The sequence below is a fragment of the Haliotis rubra genome, unplaced genomic scaffold (genome assembly GCF_003918875.1).
Source record: "Haliotis rubra isolate DU_JTF1 unplaced genomic scaffold, ASM391887v1 Scf1012, whole genome shotgun sequence".
NCBI lineage: Eukaryota > Metazoa > Mollusca > Gastropoda > Lepetellida > Haliotidae > Haliotis > Haliotis rubra.
The window spans coordinates 61256-82165 of NW_025764907.1; the positions used below are offsets into that span (position 1 = coordinate 61256).

Here is a 20910-nt window from a genome sequence, read left to right on the forward strand (position 1 = left end):
CTAACCAACCTTCACAATACTTCAGTCATGAAATATTTCAGATTCCACTGGCAAGAATTTCATTAATACTGATAAAATCTTAAGTTGTGTTAGGTCAAATATTGTGACAGAAATCTTCGTAAATACACCAAACCTATAAAATCTTAACAAAATGGCAATTACGATTACATATTGACAAAAACATTTCCATAATGACAACTAAAATATTTCATCTGCACATCCTGACAAAGACAAAGCTTTAAAAATAAATCTGAACATATGTGGAATGTATTCTTCCAAATAGCATTTCCTTGAATTATGTACACAGAATATTCTCCAAAATGGATATGTATTTAGCATGTTCATAGTAAATCGAGCATATATTAATTAAAAACACATTGAATTTGACCAGCAAACCTAGAAGCAAGCAAAGCTATATAAAATTACTATGCTTGAGTATTGGTAACAGAACATTACTGCACATGCCCTTATATAGACTTTTCTTGTCGGTATCTCTGGAACTGCCTGACCTTTAGCAGACAGTGGAAGAGAACATGTCCGATTTTAACAAAATATACATAAAATGTCCAAACATGGCACCATTACAGTCTAGGTACCTGGAAAAACATCCATGACTGTCCAGTGTATATTATTTTGATTCCATTATGATAAATACCTCAAACCAAATGGCAACCTAGTTTCCTCTTGAGTGAGTGAGTTTAGTTTTATGCTGCACTCAGCAATATTCCAGCTATATGACGGTGGTCTGTATATAAGCGGGTCTGGACCTGACAACCCAGGGATCAACAGCATGAATATTGATCTATGCAACAGGGATGCAATGACATGTGTCAACCAAGTCAGCGAGCCTGACCACCTGATCCTGCTCACCCCTCACGACAAGCATGGGTTACTGAACTCTAACCCGGAACTTCATGGGTCCTGTTCACCAAGAAGGGAAAGGGTACGGGATAGCTGGATGTGAAGCCAGCCTGACCACCTGATCCCGAGATTCCTCTTGAGTCAGATTTGAATGACATGACACTAAAAATAGCCAGCCAATCAAAATCGTGTTCTTTCATGATTGACACATGTGGATATACTGATATAGTGCCAACTCTGTCATATACATCTGGGAATGTCTATTAACTTTTCTAGTGCAAGCTTAAATAAGTAACTTAATTTCAAGACCTTTACGTTATATGTTTCCCAATGTATTGATCATAGGAGGCTGCAGAGCCATTTTGACCTCATTTCAGAAGTTATTTTCAGCATATGTTGATTCAATCAACATGGATTAGACATATTCAGTGCTAAGTAAGTGATAATAGGCAAAATGATAACTTCTCTAATAAGTCAATGGTGGCAATAGGTCTTCAATATTTATCATACTAGAATGGAGACAATGCACAGGACATCTAATGATGGCAGACAATGAAGACTATTAATGTTCAAGAACATCTGCACATATTACAGCTACAATGGAGAGTTGTTTTCCCTGAAATGATCTTTAATCATTCCATAAAATTTGCATTAACCTTTCCCTGAAATAATAATTTTGAGATCATTTTTCAAATATCTTTCGATATACCTAATTTAGATCTGACATATCGAAAGGCACATAAGATACAACAAATGACAAAATTGAACCAATAAATTAATCGAGAGGCAAACTCTATCCATAGATGTTGTCCAATCTCTAGCACTAGGTCCAGCACATGATGACTAGATATTCATCCCCATCACATCGTGTCACAGTCGGAGTCCTCGTAGTTTCATCAGGGGCTTCACCAGGAGCGGCGGTTTTATCTTCGGCTTTGGCGGAATGACCTCAGCCTCACTCTCGGCAGTCGGGAAGCGCCGATAGTACAGACTGGGATATGTTTTGGAGAACTAAAGAAAAACATGGATTCATTTAGCAGAGAAAAACACAGTTTACTCCTGGATTTGCTAAATATTTATGAGAAATAAGATAAACTAATTTTCTATATAACAAAACACACCAAATTTATCAACCATGTAGAGCACAAAACAATTTGTCTTTGCACTTAGATTGCACTTAGATTTCAATGAACACAAGAACATTTTTAAATTACATGTACCATGATTATAATTGATTTGTCGGAGGAAGACTATGGTCGTGAGTCTTTTCTTTAACCTCTATATGCTAGTTTCTGCTCAGTACACTTATCATAGATTACAAGAAGTACAGTGAACTTGAGTGTCTTGCAGCAAGGGTAATATTATGTAGATGTAACGTTGGTCTGGAGCCTGGGATGATAGATGCCACAGCATAAAGGTATTAGAAAACTAAGCGACACAAAGCAATAGACAGTTATCATAGGAAATGCAGCTCACCTCAATATATAGTAGTGTTGGGAATTGGTTGAAATCTCACAATTGATGATTGGTTCAATACCAACGACCAATCATCGAAAAAATTGCTTCGCGTCATTTTTTAGATTTTCCTATTCAGGTTGTAGTTGCAGATAAGTATAAAGAAAAAACATTTGGTTCTCTGTTGTTGTTTTTGAAACTCACAAATTACATTTGCAAATTTCACATCCAGTGTAAAATGATTCAGTTCCAGTGTAACATAAACTTCCCAGATTCTTCAAGAAATATTCAGTCATGACTTTTCAGAAAGTGAAGTGAATTTTCTTAGAAATAAACACGCTTTCAGGCCCTGAAAACGTCCTAAATATGTTCTATCATCAAGTATTTCAAACTCTATTACAGCGGTTCCAAAATCGTTTGTGTTCGATTATGAGAAAATGTGATCGATTGCTTGGTCGTTTGGCCACTGCGACCAATCTTCGATTATTTCAATTAATCGGAACACCACTAATATATAGTCAACAAACTTTGACACTTGACAAAATTGGCTGTTAGCATTGATATTCAAGTATTTCCTGCATAAGTGATGAACATATAACATCTAATCTAAAGATTTGAACAAAATATGATGGCATTAAGAAAAGAAACATGTATGCCAAAGTTCATTTCCTTCAATGTCAGAAAAGCTGTATATTCATTAACAAAGAATACAAAATGACTGTCATAAAAGCTTAGAATTGAATATTACCAAACCTACCATGCGCCCCAAATTGAGCATTTTGTTTTATACAGGAAAGGCTAAGTAGGGGCCATAAACAACATCAAACATTTTTAAAAAGAGACAGAAAAAGGGCTGCTGTGGCGGCCATATTGAAAATTTATTCAGACCTCTTGGACAAATTGAGGTAACATAAGTGGTGGTAACAACGTAAACTAACAACTGACACTAGACAAACAGGCCATGACAATAGATCCCTTGACTTTCAGTCAGAGGAGCTTGAAAAGCTGAGAGCCGAGAGTTAAGTAAAAAGATAAACAACTTACAGTCCACATCTGCAAGAGAAATACACACACAACACATACTAGTCTACTATTTACATCAATATTGTGCTTGTCACTAAAACATTCATACAGCATTCCCTCTCACCACTTACCAGTACTCTAACGAGATGTAGGAATCCAAGTATTTCTCACTTCTCCTCACATGTACTTACTCCCCAATAATACACTGACTGACTGACTAAATTTGTGTTTTACGCTGCTTTAAGCAATATTCCAGCAACATCACGGCAGGGGACACCAGAAATGGGCTTCACAAATTGTACCCATGTGGGGATTCGAACCCGGGTCTTTGGCGTGACGAGCCAACGCTTTAACCACTAGGCTACCCCACCGCCCCCCCCCAAATAATACACAATCTTTCAAATACAATCAAATAATAAATAATAACCGGTCCCACAGAAGAGACAAAATCAAATCATTTTCTTATAACATTTTCAATTTTTTCACATATTTAAAATGTAGAAGTTGTGGCCCAAGATAATGTCACATATCATATCACTGACTCTGATTAGTATTAGGGCTGGCTATCGAAATTCATAATAGAGATTGATAATCGTTAACTATATCAATCGATTTTCAGTAAATATAAGAGAAGTACCTTGGAGCAAAAATGCCAAAAATGCATATACTTCACATCACAGGTGAGTGGTGACATGTTTTCACATGGTGAGGTGAGGTGAAATTGGGTTTAACGTCGTGCTTGAGAATATTTTGCTCATATGACGACGTGCATGCGTGTGTATGTGTATGTGCGGCTGCTTGTACTAGCCCAGACTTAAGCTGGTTTTATAGTGCTAGCCCACTGAGATACCATGCCACAGTGAAGCATGAATACCCCATTCAGACACATTATACTGACTCTGAGCCGACCAGTCCTTGTTGTACCCATTATTGCCGAGCGCCAGGCAGGGACCAACAAGTACCATATTTTAACGTCTTTTGGTATGACACGGTCGGGGATCGAACCCCCGACCTTCCGCTCTCCGGGCGGACGCTCTAACCACTACAGCACGGAGGCGGTCCATTTTCACATGGATTATCAACAAACCTGTGTCAGGAACATCATTTAGAAGCAGACAGTTATTAAAGTCCTAAATGTGTACATTGTGTCAGATATTAAAACATTTTTCTGTCACAAAAGTCAATGTTCGATATCATCAATAACTCAATTTTCATATCGATAGTCATTCATAATCTTTCCTATTGATGATATTTCTGATTATCAACAATTTTAGCCAGCCCTAACTAGTATTATCATGAATCTGTCCAGAAACACTGACCAGAGACATGCACCAGTATTTGTCTCGTGGACCCCAATGTTCATCACTTTCGGTGTTGAAAATTTAGGGGATCCGGCTGTGCTCTCCTCAAGTATTTAAATCTGGGGGTTCTGTAAATCGTCAAACTTTCATCATCTGAGTGACAATGAGCCTTCATGCTGAATTTCAAACACTGATGTTGGTTATCAGACATTGAACATGTAAACATATGGAGATGTTGCTGATTTGACAAGCACAATAATGATGAGATCAAGCCTCGGGTCTCCAATGGAGAACTGAGACTTGATCAAGCTACTCTACATAGATAACAGTTCCATAGTAGACCATCTCAAATACAAACTCAGCATATAATTCTACAATATCTCAGATAGTGTTCTCACTTCTACTTTTTCAGTGTTCATTGTAGTGGCCTGCCAAACCTGAAGAAAGGACTGGTAAAGATTGGAACCATTTATCTCACTAAAGCCTTTACTTTATGGTTAAATGAAGTCAAAGAAAAATATTTAGTTTTTCACTTCAAGCAATCACTGTACCAAATGGCGGTGAAATCAATTCTATTTACTTACTCAATTATTGATATGCATATGGATATTCTCAATTTAAGAATATGTAAGTACAAAGTACATAGTATGAAATTACAAAGTATCCCTTCCGAAAGTTGACTGAGCATTGAATATTCTTTTGAATTGTCATAAATATATTACCAACCAGAGTTGAATCTTTTCAATGAAATGGAAGACCAGAATCATTCATGAAGAACAACTTCTTTATATTTTGTAGCTACATTTTTTCCTCATAGAAGTTGTCCTCCACAAAAGATCAATGTCTAGAAGATTTGATACCATATCCTTAAATCATGTTTAGACAGCTGCCACTCTACAGACGTGAATCTTTTGCCAAAAGTCTGAGTTCTGTTACCAACTACAAACAGGTGGTACTTGAGAATGATAACAAAATGAACTGTCACCTCGCTGGAACTGTCTAAAGCCTTGCTCACTTGTTTCAACCGTTTCTTCTTGTCCTTAATGGACATAGACTGATCAGCAATGATTTCCTCCAAAAGATCGGCGAGGGCCTTCTGAGAGCTGCTCAGCTTCTGGGACTCGTACTTCTCCATGGAGACCTGTGTGCAGTAACGGGAGAGAGCGGGGTCTCCGGGTGAGTACACAATCTGGAAGGCAGACACACCACTCGTCAGCGAGCCAATCGGCGCAGAGTGATGTGTATGCACTGCCTTGATTGAAATATTCCTGTCCTGTTGGGGAAAATTGTGGATTTCTATCTATTCCTTTGTCAGTATGGAAGAGTTAGGGTGCCTTATCAAAACCTTCAGTTTACAGATGTAAGGGCATGACGAGTATTATCTGTTATGTGGAAAACAGTATCTGTTTATTCAGTGCTATATTCTACGAGTGTTCAAATTAATCATGTTAATAATAACAATAACAGTGATATTAGAGGCGAAGAGGTTAATTTGTATGTAGGTTTCTGTGAAGTAACAATTAAATAATGGCAAAATGAGGATCTCATTATCTATCGAAAGAGACCACACTGACATCAATAATTTAACCCCTCTGTAATGTTTTACAACTTGTCCTAAGCAACTCTCATCTTTTGGCTGGACATTTCTCGTTGATTAATTTGATTTGAAGTATTTGGGGAGGAAATACAAGCACTTGAAATATGTGTATGGCCCATGACATTATCAGAATGAAGGAAAACCCAAAGCATTGCTGAAAAGCAGTATTCAAGTGCTAAAAATCATTTTAGTAAAATGGTTCAGAGTGCATACACATCAAATCAACAGAAAAGAATTTAAAACTGCAACGATCAAAGTTACAAATAATAACTGCACAAAATAAAAACTAAATCAGAAATATTTTTTAAATTTATAAGAAAAGATTTTCACTCACAAATATTATCAACTACTGTTCGATCTTAAAAATCAATTTGTTTTAAATGATAATTTGAAATAATTTAATATAAAGTATTGGAAGGTGGTTAGAATAATGGTATATATGGATAGATATGACCAAGTGAATGCAAAGCAGAGTATATGGTGCCTGCAGTCCCCCACATACAGGTGAGAAGCGAGAATGTTCTAGGAAGAGGTGTTAGAGAACGTCTGTATGACATCATATGTGTGATACATGTCAGTTCATCTTCATGAGTCAAGGGGGAAAATAGGGGGAGAAATATTCAGCAGAAAAATCTTCAGAGTATGAGAAGTCTTCGTAAAATCAGATTTTCATGTTCTTTATTGCCACATGATTTTTTTGTGATTATCTTCGTATCTTTATGTTTTTCATATTGCTTTCAAAAGGGATCAAATTAAAAAAAGTACTGACGCAATGGATCAATATTATCTAAATATATTGAATTTTATGACTAGATTTGAAATCGTAGTGAGCAAACATGCCCGTCATATGAATATATTTCACTTTAAAGATGCATGGAATTGTAAGTGTCCTTGACCAAAGACTGACTGACTGACTGACTGAGTTTAGTTTTACGCCGCTTTTAGCAATATTCCAGCAATATCATGGCAGCGGACACCAGAAATGGGCTTCACACATTGTGCCCATGTGGGGATTCGAACCCGGGTCTTCAGCGTGACGAGCCAATGCTTTAACCACTAGGCTACCCACTGCCCCCTTGACCAAAGAAGATGCAGCTACAAGATCTGGTTATTGTCAAAGTAGACGATATATTCATATACATGGTGAGTGAGTTCGTTGGGTTTAATCGTGTTTTTGAACAGGTAAATTTATTTTAGCTTATAACAAAGTGGGGAAAACTCAAAATTCTGCAGGTCTTAATTGCACATTACTTCATGATTTTGGCATTCAAACCCATGAACAGGTTTCTGGCAGACAAGTATCAGCTAATTGTGCTGCCGTAGATAACTGATTCAGACTCTGAAGAAGCTGGAGATCTCTTAAATCTTTCATACCAATAAAGTTAAATCTATCATGCCAAAGCAGATTAAGTATTATAACATGAAGTAAAGTAGTTAATTTCTTTAGAAAAGACACAGTGCTTTCTTATTGATACTTGTGGGGAGTATTTGGCAAAATGCTTGCTTAGATCCACACCATAAAGTGTAGCTAGAGTGTACAGATGTATACAAATGTAAGACACATGTATGACAGTATAGACAGTGTGTAGAAGTATGCATATCAATGTGCAGTATGATTGCAACAGAAGATTATATACAGCGCATATTAGTATTAGAATGATATAATAAGGGCTATATACACTAGGATATGGATGTTAATTGAATTACAAGCTTGCATTCATTCAATACATATATTCAATATAAGCATCATGCATATATGCATTTACATTTCTCAGGTTTAATTTTACTGAGGATTGAAAGATATTGTCTATTTACAAATCTGTTACAAATCTTGGCATATATGAGCAATTTTAGCTTTCACGGCAAGGATTGCTTTTAGATTTCAAGAACATTCAACAAAATGCAGATTATCATGGTTGAGCAAGCGCTAGCGTCTACTTCAAGCTTCATGCGTTACCTGCGGCTTTTGCATGTCCTTCAGCCTCTCTTCAACTGCGACCTTGAGGTCAAGGGGCGCAGTCATGATCTCAGCATAGTTGTCGATGAGAAAAGAAACAATCTGTCGGACGAGGAGTTCATCCATGTCAGCTTCTTCATGGGAACTCAAGATGGTGCGCGTGAAGGTATCCAGTAGCTGCAGACAGATAATCATGGTCAACTCAAACTGCTCGATCACTACTGCCCTTTTCCCATCCTTATTTCATGTGTCTCAATGAGGGTGTCAGCAAACGTGCAGTTCTAGCTTGTTTGAATCAGTGAGTGAGTGAGTTTAGTTTTACACGCTTTTTAGCAATATTCCAGCAATATCCCGACGGGTAACACCAGAAATGGGTACTAAAAGTACTAGAATCTGTACTTTATTGTTAAAGTGTTATCCAAAATATAACATATGTTACCAGACATGGGCTTCACACATTGTACCCATGTGGGGAATCGAACCCGAATCGGCGTCACAGGCGAACACTTTAATCACAAGGCTACCCCACCGCCCCTTGTTTCAATCAGACGATTCATAAAACATTACATTCTTAAACATTCCTTAACAAAAAAGTACCATGAGAGCAAGCAATTGTTTATTTCTATCCCTGAGATGGACAAGTTGTCTGTCCACCATGCCTCTAACCATCGACCAGTGTGTTTCTCCCAGAATGTAAACGCTCACCAGCTGCCTGGTAGTCTGTGTCCTGTCCAGACACAGCTCCTGGTTGTGACACATCTTGTACATCAGCTTCAGCAGCAGCTGCAGACGGCGGCGGTTGGCCGGAGGCAGCAGCAGGCACACCAGGCGCAGTGCTCGCCGAGTTCGCTCCTCAGTGTCCTCAGACCCCACTGGAAGACATTGGTTTAATAAATGTACGTGCCATGATGGATAACTATAGTAATATTAAATAATCATTAGGTCCTAAAGTTATTAGGTTAAGCATACATCTGTACACCTTCCATAAAAGCAATATTATTACAAATTAAGAATAATGGCAGAATATGTGTTTACACGAGGAAATATGATTTAGTTAGTGATTTAACTATTGATTAATATAATATATTGCAATGAGCAGTTAATCTGGGGTCAAAAAGCATTATGTATGCAGGAATAGCAGTTTGCTGCACCACATTTCTGACTCACAGTTAAGGAAAGCCGATCTCCGCCATCTAAACGATGATGAACCAGAAGTATTCTTCTCAGGAGAGTTGAGATCAGCCATGCTAATACTGGGGCCATGGAGTTCAAAAGTGTTTTTATCAGGAATTCTTGACATGGTTTTAGGAGCTGAGTGGGCCAGTCCAGGAAGATCTGGGGAAGAGGCACTTTGCATCCGACTGCTCCTCTGCAGCTTGGCTCCATCCAGGACGGGTTTATGATTTGAACAGACAGAAGAGGTATTCCTGGCTGAGGATCGGGGAGATGTAACCCCTGGCTGATCGAGTAGATCGGGCAGAGTTGTTGCCACTGTTCTGACTTCTCACAGAATGGAAGCTGTCTCTCTGGGAGGGGGGTGTTTCATAGAAGCCACTTGAATTTGCAGAATAGTTGTAACAGTAGTCTGTTCCGCGGTCAGTACGGAGGGGCTCCATGTTGAGTCGTTCCAGTGACTGAGCACGTTCAAAGTTAACTTGGCTGCAGTTGCTGGCTGATGATGAACTTGTTTCTGGCTCCATGTCAAAATGAGTTTCAAGTGGCATACAGCTCTCCTCCAAACCATAGCCACAATGTCCATAGTCTGTTGCGACTCCATTCGTGTAGAAAACCCTTGTAACTGTCTTGTTCTCGGGACCAAAGGCTGTCTCGTAACGTGTGACCTTCAGCTCAGGGCTCGATCCGTACTTCTTCTCAATATGTATGTTAGTGCTTTCTGCAGCAGGGTTAAAGGTTGAAAGGTTAAGGGTTGAGGAGCTCTGCAGACCAAGCCGATGCTGGTGTGGGGAGGTGTCAAGGCCAGTGCTTCTGACGATATCTATGAGCAGGTTTTCAAGCGATGCATACGACCAGGTGGCTGACTTGGGAGTGGACCGGTTACTGGCGTTACTCGGGGACGAATGACGAGGCAGACGGTTCTCGGATTGCACTACACATGCCGAAAACAGCATGCAGCATGCAATGGAACAAAACACAAACATCACATCAACAACTTGCATAATTCAGAGTAACAGAAACTGACTCCGCGAAAAGCTGAATAACGCCCCCCTGACTGTTAATACTGCGACTAGAAAGCTTTGGTTTGGCATAGCTCATAAAGATGACAGACAAGACCATGTGAAGGGCCAATGAGGACCAAATCATTTGTTCTTTTAGAATAGTTCATAGCATGAGTTTGCATAGTTACAACATTTGTGATCATATTCAAATCGGATCAGTAATCAAACTTCATAATATCAAGCCCCTGGAGACTGAATGGGCACACTACATGCAAAATGAATGTTGAAAGCAGAACAAGAATTTATCTTCCTATGATTGGCCTCAGAGTTTCAAAACTAGGAGAGGTCTCCAGTCTAAACAAATCCATGCAAACATATATATACGACTTGAAGTAAAAACACTGAATTTGTTCATACCACTACTGGTGTCATTACAGATTGCCTGTAGTGATAGGAAACAATCAGCTGTTCTTTACTTCTTTTGAGTAGCATACTTCAAGAAGATGCTCATCAAGCAATGACATAAAACATGTTAAAATGCATTCTATATTAGTGAGTGAGTAGCAATGTAAGCCAAATAGTTGCAATAAATACATGATCACAATGAAGCAACAATGACAAATACGATTACAGTTTAAACTAATTTGAAAAAAGACACAACTATTAGGATTTCACATGCAGGCAGTAGACGTAGACAAGTACAAGTCAACATGATCACCTTCCCTTATGTCGGAAAAAATATATTACACCACTTTTAATAGGCATGTCCATATCTTTCCATAGCACACCAAACAGACAGATGCCTTTTGATAAACAACAAATATGCACCATTCAGTATCAAAGAACAACTTATAATGTTCAAGATTCAAGTTATTCAAAGGCAATATTGACTGCACTTTGCGCTTGACAATATTTCTAAGATGCAAGATGACTCCCTATGTCACTTGGCACATTAATGGACGAAAAGCAAGGCGTCCCATACAAATACATTTGTGTAAGGTTGCAATCAGTTAAACTGTGTGTACTGTTACACACAAGGAAGGACAACCGTTGTTTGAATCTATATGTATCAAAGCTTGCATGACTTGTAAGAAAGTTCAGGGTGTCAGTAGGGGACTTTCTTCCACCTAATATTAGAAGCCTATCTACGATATGAACCATGCTAACATGCTTATTGTTTCTGAGCATTCCAAAAGATACACCATGATGAACTTTTGGATATCACAAGTCGGCAACCCACTACCCTTATGTTCATGCCTTGGACCAAAATGTACACCAGGATATGAAAAAATAGACACACCCAGGTATGTCACTGCTCAAAGTCAATCATGGAGTCAAATCTACAGTTTCAGGTCATATGGGACATTGTAGGACATGCTTATTTATCATTGTCAGCCACAGGAACAGATGCAACTAAACAATAACAGACAGCTCTTGCTCAAATACAACAAGAAGAAAATGTGTTTCTGAACACAATTACGTATTGTCATATATGATTCAGAGGGTCTACATGGTATAATGACTTATCAGAGTTCCAGATAAGATTTAGCTCATGTGGGTACTGTACCCACTGTAATTTTTTGGAGTGGGTATTATGAATGTTGAGTGGGTATTTCATTTTCCGTTACCCACTGCTTTCAAATATGTGTGTATTTCAGTCATTTTACTCACCTAAGTATTGTCATTGAGTAAGTTTACTAAGCAGGTATGTCCTGCCTTATATCATACCTAATCAAAACCAACTTAAATATAATGGAAATGATTTCATAAAAAAATCACTTATCCAATACTGACAGTACAACACTTGTCCTATACTAACAGTACAACTTGATAGCAATCGATGTCTTTTTCATTACGCAAGCGATTTCTATAAATATATTCTGTACGCATTTGTTTTAAACTTTTTGTGTATCTAACATTTTAAATGCGTAATTGGTACGCAACAATTATTTTTCAATGCGTAATTGGAAATTTTCTATGCGTATTTTACCCAGATACGGAGCTTATCTGGGCCTCTGACTTTTTAATAGTAAAAGCATGAATTTGTTTCAAAATGGTACATGGCATCATGGATTTACAGATTTATAGCATTTATGACAGCCTTGCATCTCTTTCATGTTTGAGTACATTTCTACTACAATTTAGATCTTGATGGAGCAGTTATTCTTTAGTCTGTTGTTCTATACAGGTCTTTTATAATGGGTATGTATGAAAACAGAAACTGCTATCAAAGTTTAAATTGTATTAATATAAGTTTCATCATTATGTCATGCCAGTATAAGTTCTTGGCTTGATTATTACAGTTAAACATGTACTCACCAAATACATTTGTGATGACCTCATACATCTCAAAGGTCATCAGTGGTTCTGCCAGACCACAGAAATAGTCCTTCACCACTCCAAACACATCCTTCTCAAAACCGGGGTAACTTGGCAGATTGTCATCAACTTTCTCAGGCCCTGAGGAAACATTCATGTGAGTTAAATCTAAATCAGGATTATTCATCTAAGAAAAATGTCTTAATTCACAATAAACCTGGTAAAACACATGCATGACAACTTATGTTGCTGCTTAAGGCATATTATGGACCCCAACGACACCATTCCTGATAAAAAAGATATATATGATATGGTGAATCTTTTGATAAGGATATTCCTTTCATTCCACAAAATACCAGACTGAAAGCTTACAAAATATGAATGCAAAAAAATCGAACTATCCCTTTCAAAAAATGAATGGGGTATTTTAAACTACTCACAACGAGCAAGGCACTTCATTGCAGACATGGCCCAGTGAGGCAGTTGATCTGAAAAAAATCAAACAATGCAGTCATACATAATTCATTGTTACAATCTTTAAAGTGTTAGAATTAACAACCTTTAATAAACCATCTTGACACAATAAACACAAGAAATATGAAGAGTACCTTTTGCCTCGATGTTGGTGACAATGCCACTCTTGTTGACGTACAGACAGTTGTGATGGATGTTGCGCCCACTGACGTAGCTGCTGTCAAGGATCTCACCGAGGTCTATGGTACCCAGTGTCTGCTGTAGCCTGGAGAACATAAGCACGGAGGTCTTGGGTCAAATACTGCATCAAAATGCTTTGACGTTGTGAAACGCCACTGAAAACATCAATCACTAGATTGCCTGGTCCAGACTTAAAAACTGGCTGCCATCATAATCATGTATACTGGTGAGTGTCTCTGCTTGAGATACCATTCCATTTTCTGGATCCACAACCCCAGTTTTTGAAGATACCCAAATAATAACTATAAATTCAAGTGGAGTGATAATGAAGCATCATAATCCATAATGACTTGAATCAATATCATTTTCGCTAGAAATGTTGTGAAATGTTTCATCACTAAAGAAACAGTTTGTGACAGTATTGCCTTGATCTGCATGTAACATTTTCACTAAGCAAATATATCACAGCAGCATTGAAGACAACCAGTGTGGACCACACAAAAGTACAGAGGCATTCAACATTTTAGTCAACTCTTACAAGAATGCGTCACTAGAGGTTTACTCAACCAAGAATTTCCATTGAGAAATTTGTATCTCAGTCGAACTGACATAAAAAGCAGGGCTCGATTTAGGGGATGTTAACCTACTTGCACCAGGTGCAACCTAAGATAAAAACCTAGTTGCACAAGCTAAATTCCAGTTGCAATGTTGTGTGCTAAAACGTCAGAAGGTTTGGTGCACATAAATATATTTCCGTGACGTAGTACCCATGAAATCATAGCAACACAGATACGCAGCTGATCCCTGTTTACAAGAGCTGTCATAGCCGAGAAGTGTCTATAAATGGCAATGTTTCGGTGCCATAGCTATTCAAAGTTTAGAAGAAAAATGAACTTAGATTTGTTATTGATTTATTTCTCAAAAATTGACTTGCACATGGTGCACTTTTGACTTATAACTTGCACGTTATGATATTAAGTTGCACCAGTGCAAGTAACAAAGCACTAAATCGAGCCCTGAAAAGGGATCTTTGAAAGTTTCCATATTTTATGGGGGCTCAACTAAATATCACATAATGCATTTATCCTAATTTACCTGTGCAGAGTGAGACTCTTCCAGACATCCTCTATCTCTTCAGCCGACAGTACGCGGCCCACCAGGTGGCACTCCTGTAGGAGGGGCTCGGGGAGGTTTGCTGCCAGGTCATTACTTGACCCGATCTTTGACTCTCCATTCAAATAGTTTGCGCGAGGAACAAGAACTGGGCGTGAGGGACGAGGTGGCGATTTGTAAACAAACCTGAAGTAAAGACATATCAGCTGTTGAAGATACAAACTTGACCAAAATGATTTGAAAAGAATGGAAAATAACCAATACAAATATATTAGTTTGTCACGGAGAAAATGAAATGAGTTGCAGATTATACAGGATGTGTCAAACCAACCCTATATCAGTCCTCTGGCCTTAAGGCTGATATCAATATGGGGTGTGATATGAAAACTGACATATACTTATAAACCAACTTAAGATGACCGGTATGTTCGAACAATCAACCGAACCAGACACTGTCAATGAGCCATATCAATTGCCAGAACATGAACTAAATCTAAAAATAACCATGTGAAAATGTAATGTATATTTTAAGTCTCAATCTCTTTCCTAACAACATCTAATCTATTATATACTATGTAAAATAATACATGGTCCAAGGAGACATGGCATTGAATCACTGCCAAAGCAAACAAATATTCAATATTCATACAGCTGTACCTAATTGTGTGTGAAGAGAAATGTGGCTATCATTTTCTCATCAGCGATGTGAGGATGGAGTTATCTCAGATTCCACACTAAGTGCCCTTGGCAGGAACATTGGTATAAATCATTAAAATTCGATTTTCTAAAAGGTTTATATTTTCTTAAATTAAGTGGGGTTTTTAACAATGCATACTGGATTTCAATTTGGAAATATTTACTTCTTTTAACACCAGACTTCAGCCTCAGCCTAAATGGGTTTTGGGTTGCATATAAATCCTCTTCTGTATTGAAATACAAGCCATCAAAATAGTTGTACTACTATACAGTTTATATTTATAAACATGAAAATGGAACATTTATTTTGGAATTTATACTGTCATTTGCTCTTCACTGTGCTGGGGCCAATTATTGGCCTTCAAACAGGTCCAGATAAATCAATGGGCATATCACTAAAGAATGAAGTGTAATGTCATTACACATTGTCTAGATTAGATTAATCCTGGTACCATGTTGAACCAGCGCATCAGTGAATCAGTCAGCTCTAGTTTCATACAACAAATGCATAAAGTGAAACAATTGCTGATCTGAAAATCCAAGATGGCTACCATTCTTTTGGGGTCTGTAGTTGACTCACCTTTTTATCCTTGCTGACATTTCAGACAAAGGCATAATTCAAAAGAGTTATGTCCCACTTTGGAAGTAATGCTTCAATTACTATTCTGTATCATGTAAATGCTTTAGACAAAAATCTATAAGCAGTTTTACATTGACACAAAATGCAACAAACATTTCCGGCAAGCGACAGCACTCATCCATGCAACAACAAACAATCATCCCACTGATGCAAAAGTCACTGAACCATGACAGCACGGTAATAATGGACAAGAAGAAAATCAATAGAAGATGCTTTAAAAGTGATTTGAACCAAAAAGCATTGCCAAAAGCAAGACAAGTTTGTTCATGAATAATTTATCAGATTCTTAAATTACTCTTATGAAACAACTGATTAAACATGTTGAAACAGCATCCCAATTTCTCATGGCCATCACAATATTGGAAAATAAACTTTCTGAAAGGAATCAATGGAGCGAGACATACTGTCGCTGATTACATACCATTAGACATGACAGATGTGGAAAACTGCTGTGTAGCACAAGTTATTGACAAACCTATTGATCTGACTGCACACTTCAGACACTCAGGTAGCCTGGGAAGGAGTCATGGAGTTCTGATTACTCTCAGTTCTAGCAATGTAGGGTACACTTCAAGGATTGATTTGTGACTCAACCTAAATCATGTTCTTCTCAGTGTTGTATGAAGTTCGTCTTTTAAGAACAGATTTCTTTCCACAAATCCCAAATTTGAAGATTCTGTCATCTTTATAACAAACCAAAGGAGAGTGAGCGAGTGAGTTTAGTTTTACGCCGCTTTTAGCAATATTCCAGCAATATCACGGCAGGGGACACCAGACCAAAGGAGTGGGACTACTTGACCAATAATATTTTCTGGAAGAGTTTCAAAAGTTTATCCTATTAATACAATACGGCAAGTAAATATTTTATGAATGTGAATATCTAAGTTAGGAAGATTGAAGCTCATGATGTCAATCACTGGGTAGTACGTATAGCCCAGTGTCCAGTATTTACAGGTTGCTTCATATGTCTGAATACCACTGAGTACAGCATTCAACAACAACAAAACAAAAAAGAATTTGGAATAAATCTGTTCCATCTCTGTCCCCACTGATTCATTTGAACTAGTGAGTGAGTGAGTGAGTTGTGTTTTATGTTGCTTTCAGCAATATTCCTGCAATATCATGGCAGGGGACACCACAAATGTGCTTCACACATTGTACCTATGTGGAGAATCAAACCCGGGCTTTCCAGGAAAATTATATTACGTAACCTGCACAGTTTATCTTTGATTGTCACTGGAACCTCTAGGCTCTGAGCAGACACATGTCAGTTGGTTTACAACTCCGATAATGGAATGAGATGTGTTAGGCTGCATTTCATTCTGCACCAGACACATGTCAGTTGGTTTACAAATCAGATAATGGAATGAGATGTGTTAGGTTGCATTTCATTCTGCACCAGACACATGCAGTAGGCAGCAAGTAACATTAATACATCAACACACCTACACCAATTTCCTCAGAGCCCATATTGATCAGGCACATTGTCTCCTGCATTTAATATTATAACATACATGAATTACATGATTGAAGGCAATGTTTATCACTACAGTGACTGTTTCTGAACCCATGATGGACAAGACAGTGTAGGCTCATGGGAAGGAGACAGAAATACATTCAATAAATTGTGTCAAAGAACATAACACAGTCAAGAACCTTGGAAAATGTTAGAAAATAGTGTTATAATTCATTCTGCTTCATATTTAGAAGGAATTATCAATCAATTGACACATAAAACCATCCATTTATTAGGGCTGCGCAATATAACCGGTTTACCGGTATTTACCGGTTCAGACATGAAAACGATACGTATTGCGATACGCTGATCGAAAACCGGTATTTTGACTTGCATTCGGAAAACTTTGTAACACTCAGAAATCTTCGGATATTTCCTTGTTTCATTTGTGCCAAATCTATTCAGATTTTTATATTATCATGATTAAAAGTTATTATTAAAGCTTAATCAAGCATAGTGATTTTTGTTGTGTTTTTGCTCTATAGCTCAAGCATTAACCCGATTATAAGTAGTTTTTTTGTTTAAAAATACTTCATGCAACATATTGCAATACATATCGCAATATATATGCTTTCGCATCGCAATATATCGCATTATGAAAATTCTCTGCAATATCCACCCCAACCATTTATACCACATAACATTATAAAAATTATGTATACATAGTTTTAACATAATGTCATATCACACATAAAACTGTGACTGACTGAGCGACTGGTTAACTTCCTGATACATAATCAGGTACAAGTATCAGCGTCATGAGGGAAAGTCATGTACTTTACTAGAATTATGCTCTCTAAAGACATTTGGAGCTTGCATATACCACCAAATAATAAATGATATTTTATAACTTACCTGTAAATTCTGCCATTGTCTGTGAAGTCTGATCGGCCATGTTTGGATGGTCTGACATCCTCAAAGACTCCTGACTTGAACAGCTTCTTCAGGAGTTGCACTGTCTGACACCTGCAATACATAACAGAGTCAGTCAGCTGATCAGCAAACTTGGAAAACTTGATTACATTCTAAGTTCAGAAATGAAATCTATCACTTTCAGGACAAAACATTAACTGTTACGAACATGATTTCTCTACAGACCAGTTTAAAATCATGCACAATGTATTTGTTAACTGTGGAATATTATTTTGAAAAGACTTGTAATATATGATCATGACCTGCAACTGATTTTCAAATAGTCACTACAATTTGTAGGTAAGGGTGACATTTGGAATAATGAAAAAGATGAGCAATCTACTAAAGTTTCTACTCTTTCCAATAATTAATTTTTCCTTTTTTATATCAGTGCTATCCTCAAAGTCTTACAAAACTCCACTAGCCTCAGGCAAAGATGAATGTCAAACTGAAAACATGCTTTACAATAAATTTGTAGTTAAATCAAATTTAAAAAGTACAAATATTTGTGTATTCCAGATTGAATTACTGGCTACTTAATGGAAAATATTGTAAATTAATATAAAACATGCCTGAAAGTATTTTTGTTAATTACAAATTCCCCTGTATCATGTTAATAGATGTTCTCAAAGTTATTTACTGATACCACTACTTAGAATATAAAACCATCAAAGATTAAGCTATCAGCAGTGTAAACAACCATGTCCCCAAGAGATAAGATAATCCTATTACATTTTGAATACCAGAGGCACATGCTATATAAAAACAAAACAACATTACACAATAAACTTTGATCAATACTAATTCTCCCTATCAGGCCATGCTTCACTGATCACATCGTCATGGTCCACTGAAAACAAATGCACCCCTGGGGTCAACATCCTCCCTTCTCAACCAGCATCCCTAACCCAGGGGTTCATTAGCCACAATACATGTCATGCTCTGTGGGACATCACACTGTAGTCTGGCATGATAATTTGAAGCTAAAACAATCACTTTCAATGCTTTCACATGTGTTACATAACATCTTCTGTAAATCTGGTTCACACCTGAAGGGCACACTGAGTGGACTGACACCCTACTGAAGTCAATGTTGTCTTACTTGCACTGTCTATAACAAATGCTTTGAATACCTTTCAGGCTTAAGCTTTGCCAGATATCCTGGGAGTGTGATAATGATATGTTTTTGACACTCATTGAAATGCATAAGGTAAATTGCAATTGGAATGAGTGCAGGTGGAGATTCATCTTTGAAAAACAAAAGGTGTGGTGTGTATAATGACACCATTCAGAAGAGATCAATGAGCAACCTGTTCATTGTTTCCCGCGGTGTATGTTTTCATTAAGTTCTCAATATTGTTGATTAAATGCAAAACACACATGTAATAAATTAAACTTTATAGCATACAACAAATAGATACTCATATCAATCTTACATTTACAGTCAAGACGTCTTACCGAGTGACTTCTGGACCAAAATTGGGATTACATCTTAGGTGTTTCAAAAGCCAATCAACAGCTCCTGATGCCACAAAGCAGTTGTCGTATGTTCTCATGTATCTTCGATGCCGGCCACATGGCATGTCTTTCCGGAATGTATGAATAATTTCATTCCACTGTTTAAACAAACCAAAATGAAAAGATTAATTAATTTAAACTATCAAGAATTTTCATTAGCTCTGAAACGTCATGAAAAGAATAAAAAAAAGAAGTTGTTAAAACATGTCATGTATTCATGTTCGTCCAACTTCTAAATGCCTTTCAAAAACTTTGTATGCTGTCCAGCCCTACATACAATAAATATATGGTAAAATTATTAGACCCTAAGGTTTCAGATCATTTCATTTTCTAGAACTGACTGTGATCCAAAATGTCAACAACAAAAATCAAAATATGGTAATGATATCTAGGAATATGTCCTAACAAAAATGATAAAATCATTAAAATTGTTTTCGCTCTTTGTCTCAATCAAAGTGACTATCCATGCTGGTGAAATTGCTGAAGAAAAAGTTAATGTAAAAACGTGTTATTTCTATGAAGCTACAGAGTAAAGAAACATTAGAGACATGTGCTGGACGATAAAAAACGGTTCAGGTAATAACAGTTAATTCAAAATCGTCGTCCACAATTAATTAAGCTTCCTGTCTGAACTGCAGGCCCCATGATCATCCCCATGTATAGTTCTTGTCACTACAAACATTAGGGTAGACCAACACTAGATTAAAGTACGTGTCAGTATGGCTCATTAGACTGCAGTCTCCATCATGACAAGTAACTACCATGTTCCAAACCTGTCGATCAAGATTTATATTCAAAGATGCAATCTACACAGATCTAAACCTAAGCTTCATATATGAGTCTATGACGGTGTGTTCTCTGCTAGCGACGAATAAACAAATCGATTTGCTCTAAGAATATTTACATATTTAGCTGCCTGATTCGCAGATCCAACATACCAACTTTGTAGCCCTGTATGGGCCAATGTAGACATCTGTATCCTGCTTCGACGAAATATCCATGGTCAAATGTGTCCGAAATCCTGGGCTAATTCATGCCACCTTGACGGGCACCTGCTGGCCATTCCATCCTACACGCTGACCAAGCACGTTCAAATCACCCTCTGTTATGCGATTGGTTGATCCTTCCGGAAGCCCATTCTGATTGGTGCTTCTATTGTCAGTGTAAACTT

The 20910-nt window shown here is 37.5% G+C and overlaps 1 protein-coding gene across 3 annotated transcripts; it reads right to left on the bottom strand.

Annotated features, from left to right (window-relative positions):
* Positions 1–843: 843 nt before the first annotated feature.
* LOC124269305 (DEP domain-containing protein 1A-like) lies at positions 844–20828 on the bottom strand. Of its 3 annotated transcripts, XM_046704325.1 has the most exons (11): positions 20678–20828; positions 19680–19837; positions 18165–18275; positions 14440–14643; positions 13299–13429; positions 13131–13178; positions 12691–12831; positions 8900–9066; positions 8195–8371; positions 5656–5829; positions 844–1872 (listed from the first exon to the last, which is right to left on the bottom strand). In XM_046704325.1, the coding sequence occupies exons 1-11, from the start codon at positions 20738–20740 to the stop codon at positions 1732–1734; spliced, it is 1515 nt and encodes a 504-aa protein (XP_046560281.1). In that variant the 5' UTR covers positions 20741–20828; the 3' UTR covers positions 844–1731. The 3 variants fall into 3 exon arrangements, with proteins under 3 accessions (XP_046560281.1, XP_046560273.1, XP_046560287.1); XM_046704317.1 differs by lacking the exons at positions 844–1872; positions 5656–5829; positions 8195–8371; positions 8900–9066 and adding an exon at positions 9497–10301; XM_046704331.1 differs by lacking the exons at positions 844–1872; positions 5656–5829; positions 8195–8371; ... (2 more) ...; positions 19680–19837; positions 20678–20828 and adding exons at positions 9497–10301; positions 15734–16263.
* Between the last annotated feature and the right edge of the window lie 82 nt (positions 20829–20910).

Excerpts from the sequence above, each read along its gene's own strand:
- LOC124269305 (XM_046704317.1), bottom strand. The coding sequence starts at position 20,740 with ATGGATATTTCGTCGAAGCAGGATACAGATGTCTACATTGGCCCATAC. Across the intron at positions 18,276-19,679 it reads TTTGGTCCAGAAGTCACTCG|GTGTCAGACAGTGCAACTCC; the intron begins GTAAGACGTCTT and ends TATGTATTGCAG. Across the intron at positions 13,179-13,298 it reads CACCAACATCGAGGCAAAAG|ATCAACTGCCTCACTGGGCC; the intron begins GTACTCTTCATA and ends GATTTTTTTCAG.